At 35.8% G+C, this 17,969-nt stretch overlaps 2 protein-coding genes across 3 annotated transcripts; one reads left to right on the forward strand and one right to left on the reverse strand.

Annotated features, from left to right (window-relative positions):
- The first annotated feature begins 20 nt into the window (after positions 1-20).
- On the forward strand, positions 21-3,233 carry mrps18b (mitochondrial ribosomal protein S18B). Its single transcript, XM_084130449.1, has 7 exons — positions 21-839; positions 982-1,135; positions 1,209-1,306; positions 1,405-1,473; positions 1,566-1,632; positions 1,726-1,785; positions 2,639-3,233. Exons 1-7 carry the CDS (start codon positions 759-761, stop codon positions 2,842-2,844), a joined length of 735 nt encoding a protein of 244 aa, XP_083986575.1. The 5' UTR covers positions 21-758; the 3' UTR covers positions 2,845-3,233.
- Positions 3,234-3,239: 6 nt separating this feature from the next.
- Positions 3,240-17,885, reverse strand: abcf1 (ATP-binding cassette, sub-family F (GCN20), member 1). 2 transcript variants are annotated; one of them, XM_084130445.1, is made up of 27 exons: positions 17,679-17,885; positions 17,072-17,118; positions 16,741-16,815; positions 16,492-16,624; positions 16,375-16,409; positions 15,449-15,574; positions 14,473-14,532; positions 14,107-14,208; positions 13,862-14,014; positions 10,655-10,750; positions 10,452-10,550; positions 10,034-10,156; positions 9,850-9,950; positions 9,671-9,756; positions 7,922-8,061; positions 7,680-7,828; positions 7,511-7,594; positions 5,882-6,006; positions 5,676-5,788; positions 5,413-5,584; positions 5,222-5,296; positions 5,042-5,112; positions 4,888-4,920; positions 4,633-4,801; positions 4,489-4,553; positions 4,319-4,391; positions 3,240-4,094 (listed from the first exon to the last, which is right to left on the reverse strand). In XM_084130445.1, the coding sequence occupies exons 1-27, from the start codon at positions 17,749-17,751 to the stop codon at positions 3,925-3,927; spliced, it is 2,748 nt and encodes a 915-aa protein (XP_083986571.1). In that variant the 5' UTR covers positions 17,752-17,885; the 3' UTR covers positions 3,240-3,924. The 2 variants fall into 2 exon arrangements, with proteins under 2 accessions (XP_083986571.1, XP_083986572.1); XM_084130446.1 differs by lacking the exon at positions 14,473-14,532.
- Between the last annotated feature and the right edge of the window lie 84 nt (positions 17,886-17,969).

Raw genomic sequence — 17,969 nt, forward strand, 5'->3', positions numbered from 1 at the left:
CGCTTTCGGGCGTTTATTTCAACACAAAATGGAGTTGACGATCACGCGGTCCTCTCGCGCGCACTCACTCGAAACGACCTTTTGTGTTCAAGGACGAGCCCATCCCCCACTCCGTTTTCCGGTTGTTGTTTACGGGCTTTCTGTGCAAGGATAATAATTAATTTGTTGGAATTTGGATTTGTACACGAATATAGGCATATTCCTTTATACATTCAAAAACTAGATATTGTAATTTGGATTAAACGTTTATGTAAATTACTGTAACACTATTATGTTCAAAGTCTGGGTTAAAATGAGAAATATACAAAGGATAGAAAAAGAAAAAAGAGGGCAAAATAGGGTTAGACAGTATTAAAAAGTTCAGTCTTTATCGACAGATGTTTGATTATGCAATGCTTATCCTTTCAATAAATCTACGATGGACTTAAACAAATTTAGATTTTCAACAATAAAACATTACATACAACATAACGTAGACAATATTATAAAACATTCATTAATTTATATAACCACAAATAACACCAATAAGATGTTTTATGCACCAGGGTTGTTTTAGTAAAGGTTTCACAAAAAGTATATTTTACATCGATTTGTAAAGATCGATTGTAAATACATCTGTAAGAAGTATTTGGCAAAGTAAAATGTATGAATTTATTTATCTCTTTAAAACGAGAAAAAGTGAGAACAACAAAGTTGAGCACTTCCGTCACAGTACACTTTGACCTCTCAACAACTTCCTTGTTTGCTACAAAGACAAAATGGCAGCCTCCTTGCAACGCATTGGAATAGTTATCTGCCGCTCATTTCCTGTTATTTTACAACGAAATCTTCAAAGACAGGTTGGTTGAATAAAATCATTTTAATAAATGTTGTTTATGTAAGAATATTAAGCCTGTTGTGGTTACAGTTCAGTGAAGGCATGCCAACAGCTCAAAATGACGATACAGACATGAAGGACAATTTACACGTTTTGTATTGCAGCTAATTCGTGATTGGAAAATAACTTCAAGTGCTGCTCCAGTGCTGCGTGTGAATTTTTGTACAACATCATCATCATCTGCTGATAGCACCGATTCAGCTAAGACACTAGTGTCTAGATATGCAGATAGACCATGGGAATACATAGAAAGTGAAGGTAAATATGATCATTAGATGATTGAAAAACAGTAATTGTGGTCAAACGGTGGCTATAATAGCTCTCTATTTAGAATACATTGAACGCTATGGATCAAAGCCTGTGTGGTCCAACTACAGGAGGAACCATAAGGGGGGCGTCCCACCTCAAAAGACAAGAAAGACATGTATTGTAAGTACACACTTGTTTCGGTTTCATATTCTTATTCAGATTCTTTTCTCAGTCCATAAACTTTGAATTAATGAAAGTGATTTTCAATTACCATATAGAGAGGAGATAAGATATGTGCGAACGCTTGTCCCATCTGTCGTGATCCAAATATCATTGTCCATTACAAGGTTTGTTTTTCGATTCTTTATTTCATTTGAACTGTGTTAATACTACACTTTAAAGTTATTTGCTTTAATATACAGTATTTTTCCCCCTGCAGAATGTGAACCTGTTGCAGCAGTTCGTTAGTCCTCAAACTGGAATGGTGTATGATCCCACTCGAACCGGTAACAAATTTCTCAAAAGATTCAATTGTCATATTTCTAATATGGTCCTTATCTGATCACCACTTTTCTCTTCATCTTTAATTGTTTCCTCAGGTGTGTGTATGAAACAACTGAAACTACTTAACAAGGCTGTTGATACTGCTAGAGATCATGGTAAATTTACGTTTTAAAGGGATAGTTCACCTAAAAATAAAAATGCTGTCATTAATTACTCCCCCCTCTTGTCATTCCAAATCTGTGAGTCTTTCATTCATCTCCAGAACACAAATGAAGATCTTTTTAATGAAATCTGAGAGCTTTCGGTCCCTCCATTGACAGTCTACGCAACTACCACTTTGATGCTTTAATAAAGAGATCGTAAAACTAATCCATATGAATTAAGCGGTTTAAAGTCTACATTTTCTGAAGAGATTCGGTTGCTTTATGATGAACAGATTGAATTTAGGCTTTTATTCTAATATAAACATTGAGCAGTGAACATAAACAGAAGCTCAACCATACTTGCTTGACGCGGAAGCTCAAATGTGCTGCATAACACACGAGAATGAACCTCATTGGTTCTCGCACGTCAAGCGAACATGCTTGAGCTTTCTTTTACCATATCTATTGATGAATGTTTATGTGAATAAAAGCCTAAATTCAATCTGTTCATCATATAAAGCAATTGAGTCTCTTCAGAAAATTTTTACTTAACCGCTCAATTCATATTAATTAGTTTTACAATCTCTTTATGAACTTTTTGAAGTGTCACAGTGCTAGTTGCGTAGCTGCCACTGGAGGGACAAAGTTCTCAGATTTCATCAAAAAGATCTTCATTTGTGTTCCGAAGATGAACGAAAGTCTTATGGGTTTGGAACGACATGAGGGTGAGTAATTAATGACAGAATTTTTATTTGGATGAACTATCCCTTTAAGTACTAATTTACACACAGATAATCCATTAATAAAATAAGATAGGAGCTGATGCATAAGAGCTTTATGTAATTAGAATTTTTTTCCCTTTAAGGTTTACTTCCTGTCCAGTTACCTCATGTGGACTACTCTAAAGAGGACTATTCAAACACCCATGGTGCTGTTGCACCAACCCCTGCTCCATTTTCTCTCAGCTCTGGAGAAATGTGGTACTCATGGTATGGTAGTATAAAAGCAGACGAGCGAGAACTGGCAAGAGTGAAGCGAATCTACAAAGAATACCTGAAACCGAATGTTTGAATCTTGTTGTAATAAGACCTTAGCCAGGGTAGACGGCATACTGAACTTTACGTGGGTGAAAACGAGGTTGTGAGAGATAGACTTAGTCTTTACAATGGCATGCAATGAATAAAGGTCCAAGATCAAACATCATTTTCAAAACTGTTATATGGAATTTTTTTTTGTCTGCTAAACAATTGGCACCCTCAGACTTGTTTTCATTCTTGTCAAAAACTAAATGGGGTGCTACCTTGCCAAAGGTCTACAGAAAGAGTAATTGAATTTAAACATTTCCATAACAGGATTTAAAATGAGCAACACGAAAATGTACATTTCCCATTTGTTGTTACATTCTGTCCAACTGAGTATAAAATACATTTAACTTGTTTAAATAAAAGCTCTACAACAAACTTGACTTTGTTGCAAAAAATCATTTATTTGCTTTTCCATGAAATTTGGATGTACACTATATATTCAAATCAAGTTAATTAATAGTCATGTGTTAATATCATCATTCAAGACAGATGAACTACAGGTATCATCATTGCTTGAACTCACATATATGTATATATATATGGTAAACTCTTTGGGGCTGGTTTAGTATGAGACCATGATGATTTAATGATCTAAACCAAAGTGCTCATTCTACAAAGGCAGTTTAACACTAAATATATGCATCAGCAGTCAGACACATCAAACTGCACACTTCTAGTCCCCTCTGTTCACATGTGATGGGACATATGTTTTATAGCATTGCATCAGAGATAAACAGCTGGTAATGATATGGCCTGAATGCAAGATTAATACAAGAATGTCAGACATCATGACTAAAGAACAAGCGCTGTGTGTATAAATTGTATGTAAAAATACTGATTCAGATTCTTCTTAACCTAAAAGGCATGGGGGAAAAACATCCTACACCAACACTGTGACTCTAGGGTTTGTATACATCACCCAACAGAGTTTGCATGCAGGTGCTGAGTTTGAATGATCAGTTAATTTAACAAGAAACTTTTTGGTTCTATTAGAATTTGCAACTTAGATGCAACAAAAAAGCCCTTTAGTGATGTAGTCTGACAATCTTGTTATTAATACCAGCCGTTATTCATTTTTAGGCTTGTTGACCAGGGTTTCTCCAAGGGCCTCCAGAACTTCTCTCTTGTAGTCTTCAAAGTCTCCATCAATTTGGTTGATTGACTGGTCCTCCACTACCCACATATGGCACTGGGTCTCTGTGATCAGCCTGGCATCATGGCTCACAATTATCACAGCTAAAAAAAATAATAATAATAATTAGATGTTAAAATTTTACCCTCTGGTTTCTACCTTAAAAATCACTAATACAGGTCAAATCTTGCAGATACAAGGTATATTAATATCAATGAATCGGTATACATGCACACAAGATTATTAATAATAAAAAAAGGCATATGAGATCAATAATATTAGACGCAGCGTTGTGCTATTTTGGAAACCAATACAGAAGGAAACATACCCCCTTTGTATTCATTGACTGCTTCTGACAATGCATCAATCGACTCAATGTCCAAGTTATTTGTGGGCTCATCCTGTACATTTGCATGGAGAGGTTGAGAAAGAATGTTAAACCACTCATTTTAGTAGAAAAATCTTGAATAAGACATTTAAAACAACATAACTCCTTACCAAGATGAGGACGTCAGGTTGCCGACAAGAAAGTTCAGCAAATACCACTCTTGCTTTCTGACCACCTAAAAAAAAAAAAAAAAATGTCTACCAAGGACAAATGATTTTGAAAATCATACATGAATGCATTTCTATAGTGCTTACCAGACAGTTTGGAGATCTGGATGGTGTGTGCATGGCTCTCTAACCCAAAGCGACCCAGGCACTTCCTGGCATCCTGGTACTGGAGATTGAAATTCCTCTGGAGATATTCTGTGGGAGACTCCTCCATGTTCAACTGATCAGCATACTGCTGGTTGAAGAACCCCACTTTCTACAGGCACAGACAGAAGAATTAACCAATTACCCAAAAGTCAACAAAAGGAAAATAATAAAAATGATTTTAAACATTTGGCCTACCAATCGATGATTCTTCCTCATCTCTCCTTTAGTCTAAAATAAAAAAAGAACTTAATTAGTGCCATTTAAGAAATCAACAAACTTGGGGGAGGAGGGGGATTTTTTATTTTTTTTTACAAATACGAAATATTTCATAAATATAACTGGTACTTACAGGATTTAATTTTCCGGTCAAAAGCAGGAGGAGTGTACTCTTACCAACTCCATTTGGCCCAACAATACATACTGAAACAGAAAAATGATCTCAGGCTCATTTTCAAACAATCTCTTGTGAGCATATTTTCCACCATCATTAACCTGCCAGTCATAATGTCTGTAGACATATGCGACTTACTTCTAGACTCCATGTCAATTCCAAAGTCCACATTCTTGAACAGAGGCTTCTGGCCTTCATAACCAAAGTCAACACCTGTGAGTGATTGAGAGGGAACAACAAACTTTTCACCAATTCCCAACAGGTTTAATAAAAACATGATTCTACAGAGTGAAAGTTATAAGAGACAGGAAAAATAGAAATTAACTCACAGTAAAGGCCTAGAATTGGTGGTGAGAGTGGAGGAGGGTTGGGGAAAGTGAATTTGACTGTGTATTCTTTCGGCCTCTTGAGGAGCTCTGGCATCTCACGGCTCTCCTCCTCCTGGCCTTTCTTCTTACCCTTCTGCTGTTTCCTCGTCAATATGTCTTTCGTCTGTTTCTCCTGAAAATGAAGAATGGAGAATGGAGAATGAGTAGCAGTACTTCAGAAGAAAAAAATAAAATAAAAATCAAGGAAAATGTCAAGGACTCACAGCTTGTTTTGTGGACTTTCCTCCAGCCTTCAGGTCTTTGAGCTTTTTCTCTTGTTTCTCGTACTGCTTCAGAAGTTCTTTTTGTTTCTGTACGTACATCTTCTTAAACGTTACTAAGACACATCAAGCAAACAAAAGATACAGTTAGATAACTAAACTTCTTTGAGCAGTTTTAATTAGTGTCGGCAATCAAAAATGTAACTCACGATAGTTGCCCCTATAGTAGTAGAGTTTCTGGTTGTCCAGGTGCATGATATCTGTACAGACGTCATCTAAGAAACTCTGGTCGTGGGACACAATTAGAAGCGTTTTCTTCCAGCTCTGCAAGTAACTAAAAGAGAAAATGAGATGCGAGGTGATTCTTGAGCACCATATAGCAATTATTATGACCAAAAATCATTGTCACAAGAGAGTTGCCGAGCAGTGGCAACATGATTGACAGCAACCATTTGTGATGCATTGTGTGTCCAGCGATACAACGTTTAACATTATGAAAATGAACAGCTACTATCAATAGATGAAAAGACTGTAGTCAAATGTAAGAAATTTAGAGTGTTAGAGTGTTAAACCATTAATCACGATTTATTACAGAAACATCTGCAATGTATGACAACCCTATTTTATATACTTATTATTATATCCTTTCATGTAGGCAGTAATAAACCTTTATTACTGCCTACATGAAAGGATATAATAATAAGTATATAAAATAGGGTTGTCATACATTGCAGATATTTCTGTAATAAATCGTGATTAATCATGACTTACTAATTAATGTGGCAACAACATTTTAAATATTTTATGTTTTAAATATCGGTTTAATAGCAGTACTATGAATGACAGACAGTATCACATATATCAATACTGATGCTTCTGTTAATTTTTTTTGTTCAATGTCTATGGATAAAATAAGTAATAATAGCCAGTATAATTAAAATTAGTTTATCAATAATTTATCAATAATTACAGAACCTTATATATAGTATGTTGGGTGATGTTTGTTTTTTTTAAAGGTTGAATTTGAAATAACAAATGCTGTGTTAACTGCATTAAAAGTTTAGTTCACCCAAAAATGAAAATTGTAATTTTTTACTCAACTGTCAAGACTTTCATTCAGTAAATGACAGAATTTTCCATTTTTTGTGAACAAACCCTTTAATTGTGTTAAACAGCAAATATATTAACAATAAAGTAATGTTGTTCATGATAGGATGCAATATTTTTGTTATATTTTTATTATATTTGTTATTTTTAGAGGCAACTGTTTATTTGTAAAAAATTAAATTAAATTTATATTCAGAGCTAGTACATCCTATTTGTTGTCAGCACAAATAAATTATTTTAAGGCTTACGTTTATAATACATGTAGCTCATTATGAATGTCAATATAATTTATGTTTGTTTTATACTTTTTAATACCTGTTCTGTTCTGAATAACGTTACATTTTTTAATGAGGGGGAACTAAAATATGTTTATGTTTATAGTGTTTATGTTTGTAAACGTTTTGTTTAATTTACCTGTATTTTTGCATGATTTCTGAATGTAATAATAAAATGTGACTTAGACACTAATCTGTGTTTCCCCCCTGCTAACAATGCAATTAAGACCCATCGTGGCATTGCGACTTATTTTCTGGAAAATATGATAAGATCAAACGTGATATAAAGTGACTGACGACCTCCAGTGATCTAATCAGTGTGAACTACCCTTAATATGATCAAAAGACACCATCAACTGGGAACATTTATGAAAAAGCAGGCCATTTATAATTTGCATGAAATATAAATACATCAACTAGATGGATTTGTTTTGATACTTAAAGCAGAATAATTACTTGTTAAGCCAGATGACAGCGTTAAGGTCCAGGTGGTTAGTGGGCTCGTCCAGCATCAGCAGAGTGGGCTCCATGAACAGCGCTCTGCACAGAAAAACAATAATATATCATTTCTCATGACAATGAGTGAAGACTTTAATTAACATGTATAAAATGAATATATTCACACCTAGCCAGGGACACTCTCATCCTCCATCCACCAGAGAACTTCCTGGTGGGTCTGTTCTGCATCTCTGGAGTAAAAGACAGACCAGCCAAGATCCTACGAGCTTTAGCCTCCGCTGCCGCTGCTCCGATCACCCTCAACTCCTCATACACCTGTGAGCGACACACACACACACACACAGGTATCATTCACAACTCCATGGATCAGCATATTTACAGGATCTCAGCAGGCTGCTCTCATCTGACCTTATCGAGCCTCTCGGCAACGCTGTCGTCTCCTTTCTCCAGTCGACTCTGTAGCTGCCGTTCATCCTCCAGGAGCTTCAGTCTGCGTGTGTCTGCCTTCAGCACCGCCTGAACTGCAGGAGTGTCGTCCGCTACCACCTCTGAGGAACAACAAAGAAAAAAGTAGTAAGGGATTTCACAATCGGTATCATATCATACCAATAATAGACAGCTCAAATAGGAAAGTCGGGATAAACAAAATTGGGAATAGGCAGACAAAGATATGGAGATATCATAGATTAAAGATGTGTATGCAGTAAATGTATCTAATTAACAGAATACGCCTGTATAGCTGCTGTGCGAGAGCTGATGAGTGAAGCACACTAAGTGAATTGAGCGTGCAGCGGCATAGATGCGCGTGCGTACCCAGCACACATCCCTTTCTCGCGGATATCGTAAGTTTGTAATTCGGTCGGATGTGTCGTACAATACATTTTAACAGGCATAATTAAGCATGAAAAAAAATGGTAAAATCAATGAAAATACAGGTATTGGTACTCGGTATTGGCGAGTACCAAAAATGAAGTATCGGTATCTGAGTCGTTCAGGTATTGGTTTGACCCTAATTAAACCCATAAAAGTGTTACTTGAGATGAAAGAAATGTTAACTGAAATGCTAGTTGCCAAAAGCAACATTTTCATTTAGTTTAACTTGATGTACTAAAATCACTAAATGTGAAATTAAAATGAATAAAAAACTAAAACGATATATAAAACTGACAAAACAAACAAGAAAATTACAAAAATATTAAGTAAAATTAAAATGAACATTTTCATTAGTTTAACTTTGTCATAAAATAATTGAATATGAAATTAAAAATAATAAAAACTATAACAACAAAACAACTGACAAAAATGACAAAAGCAAACGAGAATTTTTTTTAGTAATCAAGTAAAATTAAAATGAACATTTACATTTAGTTTAACTTGATGTACTAAAATACCGCAATATGAAATAAAAATTAATAAAAATTATACAAAACTGTCAAAAACAAAAGAAAATGACTTTAATATTAAGTAAAATCATAGTCGTAATTTGCGGGTGCGACATGTCCCCACCACTTTTTGCCAGGGTCGATATTATCCCCATCACTTTTTGAAACATCTCGCGGCACGGGTGTATCTAATACAAATAAATAAAACATCTCCAGTTAACTAGCAGCAGAGCATTCATTTTGTTAGTGTGTTAAATAAGAGGCGTTCTAGCGCTGAAATGTGTTGTTTTTTAAATCAAGCTGCTGAGCTCGTTGTCACTGCTATCACTGGTGCGGATACAGTGTTCTTTTGTGTTCTACAGTGTTGCTCTCAGACGCGCGCTTCAATCTATCGCTTAACGCCGTTGCGGAAACTCTGTTTGTTCCAGTGAAATCACAAAGAAATCACAAAACAAAATGCACACAAACGTGCCCCTGCTTGATATACAGCCACTGATAAACATTCGTTTTTTTAAAAACTATAGGCCCTACAAGTGCGGATTAGAACCCAGAACCTCTGACACGCTTGGCAAAAGTTCTACCACAAGACCATTGAAGTATGTATGCAGGTCTCGTGGATCTAGCCATTCATTCACGTGAAAATTCTCGGCACTGTTCTCAGTATACTACTAAAATTTATTTCTGGACATCGTAATGTTATTTTTTCCGAAAACTGTTATATTGTACACATATATTGTAAATATATCTGATTTAGCATAACACTGCTGTACTGTACCTTGCTCACAAAGCAGGACATCAATATTGGGAGGAATGCTGAGAGCTCTATTAGCGATGTGCTTCAGTAGAGTGGTCTTCCCTTTCCTGATTAAAACAGGAGTAAAGAAACCAGTTTTACAAGCAACCTAAATCTTAAGTGCAATGTAGTAATGTGTCAAATTAAAACCATCAACCCACCCATTTGGTCCAACCAGACCGTATCTTCTCCCAGCCACAATCAGAAGGTCTGCGTTAACAAACAGCTCCTTACCGTGGGCTGAAATGCTGAATCTTTCTAACTAAAACATAAAATGGCAATCATTTAGTACACAGTGCTAAGTGTTATCAAACGGCTCAGTGGAAAGTTTCCCAGTCGTCTAACCTTGATGTCCGAGGCATTTTCCAGCATGGCCTGTCGAGAGGACAGCTCAGCCTGAGAGACGGAGAAGTCTCCCTCTATAGCGTCCTGAACACGCAGACTATCCACCTGACGCTGATACTCCATCTGTACAACACAGGAGGAAGTGTCTACAATCAGTGTTACTATTGTTAACTAAAACTATTAAAAAAAATTTGTTCATTGAAAAAGCTGAAATAAAATTAATGTTAGATGACGAGCATAAAAAAAAATAAGTTTAAGTACTAAAACTACTAAAAAAAACTAAAGTATTAAATGTAAATGAAGACTGAAAATATTCAAATAAAAGAAATGTAATTTTCAAACATCACAATGATTGAGAGCAATCTGTCCTTCTATAATATAAACATTAATTAGAGTATTCAAAATTTGCATACGATACCATTTTCTTTTTCTTCTTCTTCTCTTTTTTACTCAAGTTAGCAAAAGGGTCGTCCGGTTTCTCTTTGGCTTGCTCAGCCGCAAGCCCATCCTCTGCACTCTATGGGACAGGAAATAGGATAAGATGATAGAAATGAAAGTGGATTAATGAACACTTGGATATTTCGTATATTAGGAATACAAAATAAGAGAATATTTTTGTACCATCATTGTGTCATTGTCATCACTCTTTTCTTCCTCCTCTTCATCATCATCACTAGGAGGAGGAGGAGGGCGAGCAGGCTGAGCAGGCTTCCCTTTCTGAAAACACACCAAAACACTCAGAATTTAGTCCAGTCTTTGGTGTCAGACGATCCTTCAGAAATCATTCTAATATGTGACCCTGGACCACAAAACCAGTCACATGGGTACATTTTTTGATATGACAATCAATAAATAAGCTTTCCACTGATGAATGGTTTGTTAGGATAGGACAATATTTGGACGAGATACAACTATTAGAATATCTGGAATCTGAGGGAGCAAAAAAATCGAAACATTGAGAAAATCGCCTTTAATGTTCGCGCTTTTGCTGCATTCACTCACAAAAATAAATGTTTTATATATTTACGGTAGGAAATTTACAAAATATCTTCATGGAACATGATCTTTACTTAATATTCTAATGATTATTGGCATAAAAGGAAAATCGCTAATTTTGACCCATACAATGTATTGTTGGCTATTGCCACAAATATACCCGTGCGACTTGTGACTGGTTTTGTGATCCAGGGTCACATATTATTATCAATGTCGAAAACAGTTGTGCTGCTTAATACTTTGTGGAAACCGTGATACATTTTTTTAGGACTCTTCACTGAATAGAAAGTAAGTACAAACGAACATCATTTATTTGAAATAGAAGTATTTTGTAACATTTTAAATGCTGGATTAAACTGATCTGCAAGATTTGCTGCTTGCAGTCATGGAGAGACATGATGTCAGACAATTTCTGCTGCCCTTAGTGAAGCATGCGCGGTGTTTGCGTATTTCATCACAGATAAAGTGGTTTGTATCTGTCCAATACACAGGCGTTTCAGATGTTTTCATGTAGCAACGGAGTCATCTCATTTTTTCTTCAAGATTGGTCCAAACTTTTTGAAGTAAGTTACATAAAAATGTAGAATGGTCTAGTTTGAATTGGATAAGTAAGACTGATTACCTATTATCTAACTGCTTGTTTGTTTAAACTGTCTTATGAACAAGTCTTAACATAGTGGCTAAGTTTATGCAACTGGCCCCTGTGCATAAAGTCTTAGTGTAAGTGCAATAGACGTGCCACTTATTCTGTTACCTGTAATGTACTTCTTTGTTTTCATTTTATTACTAACTTTATCTTTTTAATGAAGAATTTACTTAATGTAACAATATTTGAAGGCTACATGTTATTTAAAGGTACAATATGTACGATTTTTATAATAAAATATCCAAAAATCACTTGCAGTGTGATATATATCCTGCAGTTGTGTACAATATCCCAAAAGTTCCCAAAGATTTTTAATTTCAGAGAAATTCCAATTTTAAATAATGGCTCATCCCTGGTCATTGTCCCCTGCCAATGACGTAATATCCCCATTATTCCTGGTTTCCAATCGTACTGCCATAGTAACCATGGCGACAGACGTGGACAACTGCGTTGCGTCTAGCGGCACGCTCACTCTGTTGTTGTTTCGTTCAAACATTATGGACCATGACAAGAACAAGAACTAAAACGAGGATCAATATCAGCGTGGCGTTTTCCAAATGCCGATAGCTCCATGTCCGCGACTAACTTCGACTTGACAGAGACACCGCTCTTGCATGTACTTAAATAGACAGGTGAGCAAATGTACATAAATCAAATCAAATTTATATAGCTCAACAACATGATGAAATGTTAGAATATGATCAGTATGTTATTCTAATGTTGATCTAGCTTACTGCTAGTCTCATACAGCCAACAAACTAACACATAGAATAACATTTTCAACACACTCAAATGTTGTTTAGTATGATAGTGTAACGTTAGGCCAAGTGAAACAGTGCTGCGTTGCCTCAAGTTTAATTCGTCAAATAAACTGACCTGTGCGAGTAGTAATTCAGCACTTGCATTCGGTGGAATGAAATATCCTTATTCCTTTATATCCGTGATACTCGCGTGTGGCGCTGATATCTGCTGTCTCTTATTAGCAATCGCGACCTGCTTCATACCACAGTCATGTTAAAAAACATGAATGTTTTCACTCATTTATAAACATTATTAGATCCATCGGCAAGAAGGCAAGTTCCATAATTCCGCTTATGCGTCATCAACCTACGCCTTTGTTAATGTAAGAGGTTAGCGACCCCTAGCGGCAATTTTTTATATATAATTAATAATTAACTAATTTCATTCATTTTATATTTTCATTTTCAAAAGGTAAAATAACTATTTAAATAAAACAGTTACTATAACTTTTTGTTATTCAGGCTGAGCTGTGATATAAACGGAATGCTATTGGCCATTTAAAAAAAAGGGGAGGAGCTGCTTGATATGTCCCGCCCTATCTTCCTGCTTCAGTGGAAATTACGTCAACACATTAGTCCCTTTCACACAGTAAATTACCATAAAATTACCAGAATTACTTTGCCAGTAAATACACAAATATGCCGTTCACACAAGCAACGGCGTTCTGGCTTTTTACAGTTAAGAGACCATTAACACATCAGCACCAAAATACAGCTAAATTCTGTGATGTCAAACATCTTAAATGATCTTTAAATGCTGCGCTGTTGTCTTCATTCACCCGCTTGAGGAGAAGTGCTTTAGTTTTTATGACGTCTGAGAGACAGACATAAGGGGATGCTCAAACAGAACTCGTTTTTGCTCTTAAAACAAGAGACGCTCAAAGTATCCAACTGCAGAGCCACAGCGCTGATGAATGGAAAAAAAAAGGTGGGTCTCGAGCGCGACATGCTGAAAAAGCTGTGAGTCAAAGATGTTGCATATTTAGTTTTCACATAGAAAAACTTTAAAAAAGAAGCGGAGATTACTGTAAAAAGCACAAAATAATCACGTCATCTCCATAAGAACTTTATGGTTGGCTTAAAGCAGAATTTTTACGTCAGTGCACCTCGTGCATGCTCATATGGGTTATCTTTATTCTTTGTTCACATGCATCATACCAGTAAATTAACTCTTAATGTTACAACTTCTCATACTGGTAAATTGCCACTGTTTACTGTTCACACATGATCTATTAATGGTAAATTACCAATAATTTACCAGTAAAGACTGTATGTGTGAAAGGGGCTACTGAATAAAGAGGCCTTTAAAAATAAACATTTTACTAAAACTTTTAAATTGTAGTATATATATATATATATATATATATATATATATGTTTTTCTGACCTTGGGCTGCTCCTTCTTGCCTTTCTTCTGAGACTTCTCTTGTTCTTTCACTTCAACTTCGTCTTTCTTCTGAGACTTCTCTTGTTCTTTCACTTCAACTTCGTCTTTCTTCTGAGACTTCTCTTGTTCTTTCACTTCAACTTTATCTTCCTCCTGTCAACATTAGAACGTCCTATAGGTTAGACACAATTACACCTTCACTGGCTTGTCAAAACAGCACATTCATCAAAACAAGAGACACCCACCTTAGATGGTTTAGCAGCAGCTTTCTTGCCCTTTTTCCCTCCTTTCTTTTCATTCTCATCTTTTTTCTCCATCCCTTCATCTTGTTCATCCTCTGAGACCTCCTGTTTTTGAGAGAACTCAATAAACCAAAGATCCTATAGGAAATGTGTGACCAAAGCACTGCGCACCGTGCAATATATTGTTAGTAAAGCAGATTTGAATGTGCAGAAAGGGGTTAGTTTCTGTGATGACTGAAGCACTGCTGTCATGTAGCAATACAAAAAAAAAACTGCAAGTTAGAAGAAAGGTAGACGATGTGAATTTTGAAGAAGGAAAACAAGGAATAAGAGTATAAAGAAGCTTAAGAAACAATCCCATGTACCCACCTTCATTATCTTAGGTTTAGCCTTATCTTTTTTCTTGCCCTTGGTTACCTTCTCAACTTCCTGAATCACATACATACATACACAGAAACAGTCCTTATAAATGTAGAAATATTCAATATGCAGCCTAATCTTTCCTTCCGTATCAAACACATACAGTGTGAATAAAATGATGTGCAAAATCAGCCTCGCACAAAAGATGAAAACCCTGAACCAAGACAGATGAGTGCCAATATCACATGATTTCATTAAGAAACGTAATTTTTAATGACTGAAACAATGAGAGCACTGGAACCGGTCTGGAAAAGGAATGAATGCAAAATGAAACGAATTCCACTGGGAATGTCATGAAGCGAGAGAAAGGACATGAGGGATGGCTGGAGTGGGACTGAAAGATGAATCAACAGAATATTAGAGAGGATGAGTTATGTGGTGGGTGATGCATATGTATTATGGTTAGGTACATCAAATTTGACAATGCTATAAAGATAATATTATGAATAGTGATGGTATAGACAGCCACAGATGACTAAAAAGACAATATGTAAATATGAAACTAACAAACACTGATTTCCATGCAAATCTCTACACAAAAAAACAAAAAAAACAAATGAAAATAAAATAGTTCTAAATAATATTTATACTGGTAGTTGCATGAAATACTTTTGAGAAGTAGAAAAGTGTGATTTTATACTCATATAAAACTATTTTAAACAGTTTCAAATAAGTGTATTTGCACTTTTGCTGTATGTTGTCATTTTAAAATTAACTACTGAGGGTAAAACACTAAAATGGTAAACAAAAACAATCCTGATATCTAAAAAAATTATTATTGCATGAATATGAAACTAAATTTTGTGACACTCACACTGATATCATTACACACATATATATATATATATATATACATATATATATATATATATATATATTAGACACACAGACTCAATCTACAATGACTGACTCTGAAATAACCCACCTTAGAGCTCTTCTTGTTTTGGGGCTTCTCGTCGTCATCATCATCATCATCATCATCATCTCCACCGTCTTCTTCATCGTCATCATCACTTTTCCCCTGACTCAGAGCAGCAAATATGTTGCCACCCTAATAGTAGAAAAAAAAATCTGAGCGATGGGTTTCACCATCTAGATTAGTCCTGCCACTAGTGCAGGGGTTCCCAAATGTTTCCATTACAGGACCCACCTAGAAAAATATTATCTAATCTATCTCATGACCCACCAAAATATTTGTGCTAAGAAAAGACATTACTAAAGCGCAATCTTTATCAAAAAGTTAAATCATATGACAGAGATCGAGTATTTAATAAAAAGAATACATTTTATTTGATAGTACAACTGTAAAATGTCAATACTAATATTTACGTTTTAATCTCTTCATTTACATATGTTAAGGAGTATGAAATATATCCATAAAAACTTGAAACACGCTCACTCTGGTCCGAATATGAACTGTAATCTGCTCTGCGAGTGTTGTTAAACTCATCGCCATCATGCTTGTTCCATGTGTGTACATTGTGAGATGCTTTTTCCTTATGTGTTGGTAGGTAGCCAAATGCACACGAACGAATGAAAAAACGTTATACTCTTCTTATATAATTAAATCACGGCCAATATTACGATTTCTATTTAATGTTGGTATATCGGGCAGCCCTAGACTAAACTGTTTGTGTGTTTGTGTCATTCACTGAAACGCAAATTTAGCTGCAGCCAAGTGACTTTGCCCGACCCACAGTTTGAAAACCCCTGCACTAGTGGATGAATAGAGACGCTGATGTCGTGGATCACATGGCTTAAATTGCACTGTTCTATACATGGTGCAGCAGGAGAAAATGACTCTTTTCTGCATCCCAGGGAAATACCACAAAAAACATCAAAGCAACTTACTTTGTTTCGCTTTCCTCCTTTGACTGGAGCAACAACTGCAAAATAGAAATAAGCCACAATGTTAAACATGTCCTGTGATGCGTGACATACCGGCGCAAGCTAAGTTTATGACATTACCCTCTTCCTCATCCTCATCACTGGCTTGGACTGACAGTTTCTTGAGACGCTGCATGACCTCTGAATCATCATCATCATCGTCGTCGTCGTCTCCTCCTTTCCCTTTTCGTCTGTCTTTCTTTTTCTTCTGAGGCTAACAGTAAATGACAAGGAAATACAAAAACATAACTTATTTGAGTATAATTTCATTAAATATATTTGTACTTATTAGAATTTATTTTAACACTGGCATTAATTAAAATAATGCACCTGTTTCCCTTGTGCCTCTTTCACTGGTGGCTGCTCTTTGTCTGGTTTATTATCTGATGCCAGCTCCTCAAAAAACTGCAAGATAAAATTAGAAATATGCATAAACAATTCAGAGGTATAAGTATATAATAGGCTACATTGCGTTTGGTGCTGCTAGTTGCTCAGATAATATTAAATAACTAAATAAATATTAGTAACTGGCAAAAATATTCCTATATATAATGCATAAATAGCTACGTTTTGATTTGCATTACATATTTTAATGTACTTGAAGAAACAAAATATTTAGAATTAAAGTTATAACAGACCAAAGTTGTGAATGGAGACTTACACTCTTTTTCCCCTTCTTATCCTTCTTTCCTTTTTTGATATGTTTGTCTAAACAAAGAAATATCATTATGGTAAGCACTTCTGTCAACATAAATACAGTCACAAACACACCTGACAGACAAAGCAGGCTGGAATAAACATGCACAGTATGCACACCGACAAAAGAATGACAATGCCACAGAAAGAATGTCATGTGTACAGGATAAAAACGGCTGTCTCAAAAATAGTCAGCATTTTGGGCATCATATGAGGTTAGGCACATTTGAACGTTCCCAAAATGCTGTTAAGGACTGCAGCTCACTAGGTTTTGAAACAAAGCCACTACTATATCAGCAGTTAACCCTTGCGCACAGTAGAAACATGGATCGAAAAGCGAATATGGCAGTGATGACAGTGAAACATCAAACTCCGCACCGAAGCTAATGGGCTAAGCAAAATATACCAGCAATATAATAAAACATAGCCCCTATATCTACATTAAACAAAATAAAAGGAAAATGTATTTAAAAACATAGCTGTCATCATAGAAACTATTTCAATATAGTTGCATCATATTCATGTCGCTATTATTATTAGGCTGTGGTGTAACAGAAATCCATAATCTTTACCTGTTTGTTGCTGTTGTTGTTGTTGCTCATCATCACCCTCCCACTCCGCTACTTCTTTTGATTTCTTAGGCATTTTTCTGCTAAACCTTTTCCCTCACAAGGCAATAAAATGCAGTGTGTTAGACGTGTCTCAGGGATGTATCACAGCTGACAATGAACACGAGCACACTGTGGCTCACATCACACGCGGCCTATCTGCGCACTGCCACAGACATGCAAACGCCGGGAGTTCGGTTTGCGACAGCGCCATATCCACATACAGACCGCCAAAGGTATTGCACCGGTTTACCT

The sequence above is a fragment of the Abramis brama genome, assembly GCF_963993115.1.
Source record: "Abramis brama genome assembly, chromosome: 12".
Lineage (NCBI taxonomy): Eukaryota > Metazoa > Chordata > Actinopteri > Cypriniformes > Leuciscidae > Abramis > Abramis brama.

Coding starts and splice junctions, on each gene's coding strand:
- mrps18b (XM_084130449.1), top strand. CDS start 759: ATGGCAGCCTCCTTGCAACGCATTGGAATAGTTATCTGCCGCTCATTT. Junction 1,633..1,725: donor GTATGATCCCACTCGAACCG/GTAACAAATTTC, acceptor TTGTTTCCTCAG/GTGTGTGTATGAAACAACTG. Junction 1,786..2,638: donor TGATACTGCTAGAGATCATG/GTAAATTTACGT, acceptor TTTCCCTTTAAG/GTTTACTTCCTGTCCAGTTA.
- abcf1 (XM_084130445.1), bottom strand. CDS start 17,751: ATGCCTAAGAAATCAAAAGAAGTAGCGGAGTGGGAGGGTGATGATGAG. Junction 14,015..14,106: donor CTGCTGCTAAACCATCTAAG/GTGGGTGTCTCT, acceptor TAATGTTGACAG/GAGGAAGATAAAGTTGAAGT. Junction 5,297..5,412: donor ACCAATTCTAGGCCTTTACT/GTGAGTTAATTT, acceptor AATCACTCACAG/GTGTTGACTTTGGTTATGAA.